General features: G+C 59.3%; 1 protein-coding gene across 3 annotated transcripts; it reads right to left on the reverse strand.

The window, feature by feature from the left end:
- ULK3 (unc-51 like kinase 3) lies at positions 1 to 7,116 on the reverse strand. Of its 3 annotated transcripts, none has more exons than XM_043490327.1 (16): positions 6,919 to 7,116; positions 6,129 to 6,269; positions 5,930 to 6,045; positions 5,129 to 5,229; positions 4,299 to 4,442; positions 4,026 to 4,108; positions 3,264 to 3,419; positions 2,984 to 3,089; positions 2,738 to 2,778; positions 2,409 to 2,514; positions 2,207 to 2,271; positions 2,044 to 2,122; positions 1,927 to 1,967; positions 1,499 to 1,546; positions 1,278 to 1,344; positions 1 to 1,158 (listed from the first exon to the last, which is right to left on the reverse strand). In XM_043490327.1, the coding sequence occupies exons 1-16, from the start codon at positions 7,018 to 7,020 to the stop codon at positions 1,142 to 1,144; spliced, it is 1,413 nt and encodes a 470-aa protein (XP_043346262.1). In that variant the 5' UTR covers positions 7,021 to 7,116; the 3' UTR covers positions 1 to 1,141. The 3 variants fall into 3 exon arrangements, with proteins under 3 accessions (XP_043346262.1, XP_043346261.1, XP_043346260.1); XM_043490326.1 differs by having other exon boundaries at positions 2,409 to 2,511; positions 5,129 to 5,233; positions 5,925 to 6,045; XM_043490325.1 differs by having other exon boundaries at positions 5,129 to 5,233; positions 5,925 to 6,045.
- Between the last annotated feature and the right edge of the window lie 552 nt (positions 7,117 to 7,668).

The raw sequence follows: 7,668 nt of genomic DNA on the forward strand, positions 1-7,668 counted from the left end.
TTCAGAAAATAATTTAATAGAAAAACAATGAATTATATTCTTTACACCCAGTCTCCTATAGGGAAGGCAGACAACTCTTGCCCCAAGGAGGCATTTAAGGACAGAAGGATTAGCAATCACTAACACCCTCTCTGATTGTTTAGAAAAGAAAAGCCTAAATAACTCCAGGGAGATATATTCTTTCCAGATTAAAGACACTTTGTTCTCCTGGAAGCCCATGTTGGGGCTTGAGGAGAGAGTAATAGTCCCACTGGAGAGATGGGGAGAACCCAGGCCGGGAAAGGGGAAGGAGCTTGCCTGGGGTCACACACTGGAGGAGCAGCCATGTCAGACCCAGGACCAGGTCTCCTGGATCACTGGTTCCCCCGGAGCCTGACAGGCCAGACAGCCCGCATGCCTCCCCATCCCAGGCTTGGACCAGCTCTGCAGTCAGTACAGGCATTCCTCAGAGGGGTGAAGGTGGGAGGGGTGAGGATTGAGGACCCCTCTCCTTGTGCCCTCCTGACCAGGGCAAGAACAAGGCATGGGTTTCTCAAATTTGCCCCATCTCTACCAAAGATATTATTTTCATGCATGAAGAATAATCTTAAAATGTTGAGAGGGTAGGCTGGGGTCAGCTCCCAGGAAGACTGGTTGAGTTCTGCAGGGCTGAGTGCATATGGTGGGATGGGTGGTCCCTGAGGGGTCTTGGAGTGCCCTGTTCCAGTGCACAGAGGGAGGTGAGGCTCCCAGGAAAGACAGGGGTGGGCACAGCTGCCTGCTGGCAGGGAGTGAAAAGAGCAGGAGTGCACTGCAGAGGACCCTGGCCCTCATCTCAGAGCAAAACCAGAAATCAACAGGCCCAGCGCCCAGCAACCAGCAACCAACAAAAGTCACGTGACAGAAACACACTTCTCCCAGAGTTCTCCCCACCCCAGGCCAAGGCCCCGTGCTCCTGGCACACACCGTGGGCTCTTAGACGCTCAAGGGAGTTAAAGAGTCTCCCAAGGGGTGCTGGGGATCCTATGGTATGGGGGGGGTCCCAGAATTGCCCATCCAGGAAGCCTGCTCCATAGTGTTGCTGAGCGCCACAGAATTCTGGGGGCCAGCTGGGGTGAGTGCGTCCCCAGTTCCCGGTGATCTGTCCGATCATCCTTCAGGGTCATTGCAGAGTACAAGCTGTGGAGGGGAAGTGGGGAGTGTCAGTCTTGGGTCTCTGGCAAAAGAGGCAAAATCCAGGGCTGCCCCAGTCTTCATCCCTCCTCGGGTGAAGGGTCAGACCCCAGGGCAGGACTCACAGCTACGAACAGACTCCGACAGCCCCTCTTTGTCCAGGGTCTCGGCTTCCCAGTGAGACTCTTTCATCTGCAGAACATAAAGGACAAGACTGTGATGGAGAGGCCTGGAGATAGGAACGAGAGAGAGACACACAGTGCAGGGAGCGGGGGACAGACAGCCACAGGCAGACAGGAACAGCACACACATAGCTTTGCCCCAGTGTGGGTCCCCACGTGCCCACCTTGACCTGCTCCTTCAGGTATTCAGCCCGAGCCATGAGATTCTGAACCTGCCAAGGAAAGACATGCCCAGGGACGTGGGGTGAGGAGAGGCCTTCAAGTTGAGCTCCTTCTCACTCCTAATGCTCCCTGGGACCCTCTGCCTCATGAGAACAACTTGCCTGAGTCCTTCTCTGCCCCTTCCTCCAGGAAGCCTCCTGACTGCTGCTCAGTTCCCAGACCCTGCCCTGTCCCTCTGCCCTGACCCAAGCACCCGAACCCTGATGACGTGCACAGGGGTCACCAACTTAGCAAGTCTGTGAGGTCTGACTCCCAGACCTGGGGCACCCTGAGGGAACCCGAGGAGGTCCCCACACATGGAAGCAGGGCAAACGGGGAAGACGAACCCCACCCCCCCACCCCCACTGACCCTCCCAACCCCAGTGGGCACCTCAGTGTGAAGCAGCTCCCGCCTCCGGCCTGGGGGCTCCGCTGCAGAGAGAGGGAGGGCGCGTGGTGAGGGCAGGGTGGCCGGGGGCCAGTGGGGAGGGTGGGGCTGGGGCCTCACCTGCCAGCAGCAGCAGCAGCTCCCCCAGACTGCGCTGGTACAGGGCCAGCGCGTCCTGCTCCCCGCCAGCCTCTTCCTCCTGCAGCCACATGAACACCAGGTCGTCCAGGGGCATGACTTGGATTCCTCCTGCCCCACCCAGACCCCTCCCGCGGCTCCAAACCTTGGCCATGGCAGCCGAAGCCACTTCCAGGGCAGCCAGGAGGCGTGGCTTGTCCCGGGCCATCTCTGGGATGAGGGGCAAAGGTGCACTGTGAGAGGAGCAGTCTGCTTTCTCAGCTCAGGACGCCTACCTCCACCTCTCTCCCCCTTGGGCTGGAGGGAAGTGGCCGGCGAACTGGTGGTCAACTGGGGTCGGGGCCTACCTCTGAGCAGGTCTTGGGCAGAGGTCCCCTGCCTCAGCAGGGCCTGACTGGAGGAGGAGATGATGGCCTTGAGCTCCTCAGCCCGGGACACGTACTCCCCTACCTGCTGGAGGGCAAGGGGCTGACAAAGGGCTGTCCCCCACTCCCTCCCTCACCAGCACCCAGCTCCAGGTTCTCCCTCTGGGTCCTCAGTGATTGCCCCAAACTGCAACGTCAGGGGCCAACTGAGGCCGGGCTGAACCCCTTCCCAGGGAGGGAGGTTCCTCTAGGAGAGCCAACCCCCAGAGGCCCTGAGACTCCTCCCCATGTCCTCAGGGGACTCTGATCACCTTCGCTTTAATTGCCTTCTTCCGCTGGGCGTCCACTTCGTCTGCAGAAAGTGGGGGTTTAAATCAGGTCTCTGAAGCGAGGAGACCCCTGCCTCACACCAACCCCTCTGGGATCCCCCAAAGCACTGAGTTCCAGATTTCCCCACTGTCTTGTCTCCCACAAAATTCTGGAAGGGCAGCTGCTTCTGGAAGCCAGCCACTGTGGCTGTGGCTGGCCCCGCCCTGCTGCACCCGCCTGGCACTCACAGTGCAGGGCGGGCACGAAGTAGTCAAGGGCCTTGCAGTAGAGAGACAAGGCGGCCGGAGTGTCCCCTTCCTGGTCCTTCTTCACAGCCTGCACCACCAGGGCGGTCTGCGGGAGGGCAGATCGGGAGTCATGCCCACCCCCCCACGCTCACTGCAAGGGGTCATCCATACCCTGAACCCACCCTCTGCCTCCTGCTGGGCAGGTCACCTGGTCCCCACTGAAAGGGATCAATGAAACCTCCACCTGCCCTCAGCCCACCCGTCTCCACTGGCTGCTCACTGCTCGTGCCAGGCTCTCCCCACTGGGCATGTGCTCCAGGTCCACCCAAGGGTGGGCGAAGAAGTCCTGGAAGGAGATGCGGCGGCTGGGGTCCCGCTCCAGAAGCCGCTGCAGCAGATCTCGGCAGTCCTGGGAGAGTTGGGGCCGCAGGGGGAGCTGCGGGGGTCGGGATGGAACAGATCACACTGGGCTCTGGCACCCTGGCCCCCAGCCCCAGGGGCCTGTCAGGACCACCCTGTCCTGGGGGCCCCCCAAGACACACATCTGACAGATGGAGAATATGAGACGAGGAGAAAGAGTGACAGGTCAGAGTGTGACAGCCAGTGAGAGCCAAGCCTCCTCCCCAGGCTCCTGTCTTTGTGGTTCTATGGATGTAGCCTGCTAGGCTCCTCTGTCCATGGGATTCTCCAGCCAAGAATACTGGAGTGGGTTGCCATTTCCTCCTCCAGGGGATCTTCCCAACACAGGGATAAACATGCATCTCCTGCATTGGCAGGCAGATTCTTTACCACTGAGCCACCTGGGAAGCCCTTCTCCCCATGGGGAACCTGTAACAGGCTGTAGGGCAGGCCTTTTGCTCCCCACTATGGTTGATCTGGGTTCCCGGGACTGAATAGAGCCAACCTTCAGGCTAGAGCGTGCCCAGCTCCACAGTGGTGGCCTGGAGCCCACACTCCAGTCTGCAGGTGGCAGTGAGCTCTGCCACCTCAGGGCCCTGACTCCCGCAGCCCCTCATAGTTTCGAAGGCCCTACCAGACCTACCTCAATAACCCGGTTGCTCCGGATCTTCTCTTCCAGCTCTGAGAACGACCTGGAGGCAAAGGGGGGCTGCCCGAAGAGGGCTTCTGTGGAAGGGAGGCAGAGGGCAGGCTGGGAGGGGATAGGGTCAAGCTGGGCCTGGCCCACTCCTGGAGAAGGGCCCCAGACCAGGAGAGTCAGGGTTCTCATTAAAACCCTTCAGGAGTGGCCCAGTGATGCTCTGCCTGAGGAGACACACTGCAGACCGCACGTGGGGGCAGGGGACAGAGCTCTCACCATACAGGATGACCCCCACAGACCAGAGGTCTACACGGGCATCGTACTGCCGCTGACACACCATCTCGGGAGCCATGTAGAGAGGGGAGCCACGAAGCACGTGCTTCTCATCCCGGGGGGACATGTGCTGTGCAAAGCCAAAGTCTGCAGGCAAGAGGCCAGGCAGCAGGGCTCAGTTTCTGCTCTTGCTTTATAGCCTCCCCCTTGGGCTCCAGGGCAGGGCTCCTCCCACCCTCTAGACTCACCAGGATTAACCCCACTTCCCTACCTTGCTCATGTCGTTTCTCTCACCACAAACCCTTCTACCTCTTTGAGGGCATATATTCTACCCGTCCCGCACAGCCCCCCCCGCACACCTCTTCCCAGGAAGCCCACCCTGATCACACCAGCAATGAGGATAAGGGCTCACTAGGGGTTGACCTCCCCCTCACTGTCCTACCCAGCTCCGTGGACCTCTCTGGCCTCCAACTTCAAGTCAGTTCTCCTCCAAATTTTATCAGGGGCCACAACTACCCCTTTCCCCATTCCACACTTTCCAACACTGCCCCAGACTGAGTCACAGTCTGGTGATGGATAAAAAACTAAGTCTGGTCACACTTTGAACCCTGACCCCAACCAGGATATCACATCACTGGCGTCAAGCACAGGTAGCCTGAGAAAGGCCCTATCTTTTGGTGACGGGGCCCGTCCCTGGACATCCCAGCCTGTTGCTGTCTGATGACTCAATAGAGGGCTCCATGAGAACCAGGGCTGCTGAGCGAGCTCAGGCAGAAGGTGGCCTCTGCACACCCACCCTCCAAACCTCCACACCTTCCGTTCCAGACTCACACCTGCCAGTTTAAGGTGGGGCTTCTCCAGGGAGCTCAGCAGAATGTTCTGTGGCTTCAGGTCCAGGTGAGAGATGTTCCGTTCATGTAAGAACTGCAGGGCACTGGCTAGGCAGTAGGAACCGTGCAGAGTGACAGGTCAGAGAAGCCTATCTCTCCCATCCCCTCTCTTACCTGCCTGCCTGCCCAACCCCAGTTCTGGCCTGGTCTACCAAATGCTTTTTTTTTTTTTGCCTGTGCTGCATCTCAGCTGTGGCATGTGGGATCTAGTTCTCTGACCAGGGATTGAATCTGGGCCCCTGCGTTGGGAATGCAGAGTCTGATCTAACCACTGGACCACCAGCAAAGTCCCTACCAAGTGCTCTACATACAAGCACCAGGCTCCCCTCTCTGCTAAGACTTTGCCCTACCCCCACCTCGAGTGACCTCCTTCCTCCCTTGTACCCCTTCACAAGTCTCCCCTCCTCCTAGAAGCCTCCTTAGATGCCCCAGCCCTTTAGGCCCTTGCTCTTTTCCTTGGCGAAACACTTGGGTCTTCGGAAAGTTCCACGAGATCTTTCTGTTACTGAATATGTTTCACGTGTGGAAGCTTGTACTCCCCACAGATGGGACTCTCCTCTCCACCTCTCTCACAGCATCCTTAACCAGGGATGGGCAAAACGAAGGATGGGCCCTACAAATCCAAGCTGGGATGGCAGGCAACTGCTAAGAGTGTCACAGCTCTAAGCCTGGGGCAAGGGTGGGGTGGGAGAGCAGAGATCATGGGAAGGGGCGTCAGGCTGGGGTCAGGGGCTTTTACCCAACTGCTGCATGAAGACCCGAGCCACCTTCTCAGGCAGAATCCTGCGGGTGTGGATGAAGCGAGACAGGTCACCTCCTGCGCAGAACTCCATGATGAGGTAGATGTTGTCACTGTCCCACTGGGGTTAGAGGCAGAGAGGAGGCTTGAAGAGAGTGGCCCTTCTCAGCCCCCTTTGGTGGTCACCCCATCCCAAGCCCACACCTGGAAGTCTTTCAGCTGTACAATGTGGGGGTGTCGAATGCCCTTGAGGATCTCAATCTCTGTCAGGAGGTTTTCCACGGATGCCTTGTTCAGACTCTTCTTGGCCACACACTTTATGGCTACCACCTCCCGAGTATCCTTCTGTGGGGACAGGAGATTCAAGGGCTCTGCCTTGAGAGAGCCAGGAACCACGCATGGCCAGAAGGGCTCTGGTCCCCTCTGCCCTGCTCCTCCTCTCTGGGTCTACCCACTCACACCAGCATCCAGGTTGCCCAGCTGCCCTTTCTCAAGCCAATAAGGCACCAAGATTCTGGAATCCTGGCTTTCCCACTAGCCTCTCTGCTTCACAATCCCTTTCATTGTATTCTAGAGTGCCCCTGCTAAGGCATGTTATTCACTGTTCTAAACTGCCCACTCTGCTTCCTAAGTGGGTCCAGCCTTCTAGAACCCTGCCCCAGGCTCCTCCCAGCCCACAGGTATCCTCCCTGTTTGGAGCCTACTCTTCAGCCACTGACGCCGAGGCTCCGAGGTCTTCACTCGTTTCTCCGCACAACAGCGGTGTGTATTTGTTTTGAAGAACTATCTGTGGCGGTCACCGCACACCTCCTCCACAGAAGGTCGACCTGGCATAGGCCAGGCCGTGGACCCTTAACTCACGCCGTCTCAACCTCTCCCCGTTTCCCGGCCTGGGCTTGCTCAGCGTCTGGCGGGCACCGGGGCCAGAACCTCAGAAGTTCTCGAGCCCCCGATTGCTGCCTCGCACAGAAGCCCCGAGGCGCCCCGCACCCACCTTGGCGTAGGCCTTGTACACCGTAGCATATGTGCCACTGCCCAGGCGCTCGGTGAGAATGAAGCCGTCCAACCGCGGGGGGCCCCAGCCGGACCCCGCCATCCCGACAGCCCGCGCCCGCGGCCGGGCTCTTCCTGGTTCCCGGAGCCGGGGTTCCGGCCAAGAGAGGTGAGCGCGCGCGCGGCGGGAAGACCGGACTCCACACTGCCCCAAGCGGCGCCCGCCGGAAGTGCAGCGAGGCAGGCGGGGCGCTGGCGCTCACCGCCCCCGCGCCCCGCCCCTCCAGGTGCTCCAGGTGCGGCTCTTGGGAACCTGCGCCTTCACCTGCACAGGAAATCAGATGACCCGCCAGTACCCGCAAGATCCACTTGAAGATACTCAGGTCCTCGCGGGCCTAACGGGAGTTAGCAGAGGCCAGCGGACGAGGTCACCGAGAAATCCCATGCAGGCTGGACAGCATCTTATTAGAGATCGCCCACGTGAATGGGGTAGGAGAGAGAAGCCCCGTCTAAGACGGGGATAGGGTGTGCTCAAAGAGGCCCCTCTCCTCCAAGACCAGCAACTGTGAATGTGGAAGTACCGGAACAATAAAGTACCATGGAAGAGGACAAGCAATCTCAGTCAGGGGCTCACCCCCGGGCTGAGGACTGAGCCTGCCCAGACCGGCCAGGGAGCAGAGTGGCCAGACACAGCATCTTCACCGTCTCTTCTCGCCTCCGGCTGGCCTGCCTCACCCCTACCCTGCGGGCC

Source organism: Cervus canadensis, chromosome 17 (genome assembly GCF_019320065.1).
Source record: "Cervus canadensis isolate Bull #8, Minnesota chromosome 17, ASM1932006v1, whole genome shotgun sequence".
Classification (NCBI taxonomy): Eukaryota; Metazoa; Chordata; class Mammalia; order Artiodactyla; family Cervidae; genus Cervus; species Cervus canadensis.

Coding starts and splice junctions, on each gene's coding strand:
- ULK3 (XM_043490325.1), bottom strand. CDS start 7,020: ATGGCGGGGTCCGGCTGGGGCCCCCCGCGGTTGGACGGCTTCATTCTC. Junction 1,547..1,926: donor GGGAGCTGCTTCACACTGAG/GTGCCCACTGGG, acceptor TTTCCTTGGCAG/GTTCAGAATCTCATGGCTCG. Junction 1,345..1,498: donor ACCTGAAGGAGCAGGTCAAG/GTGGGCACGTGG, acceptor TATGTTCTGCAG/ATGAAAGAGTCTCACTGGGA.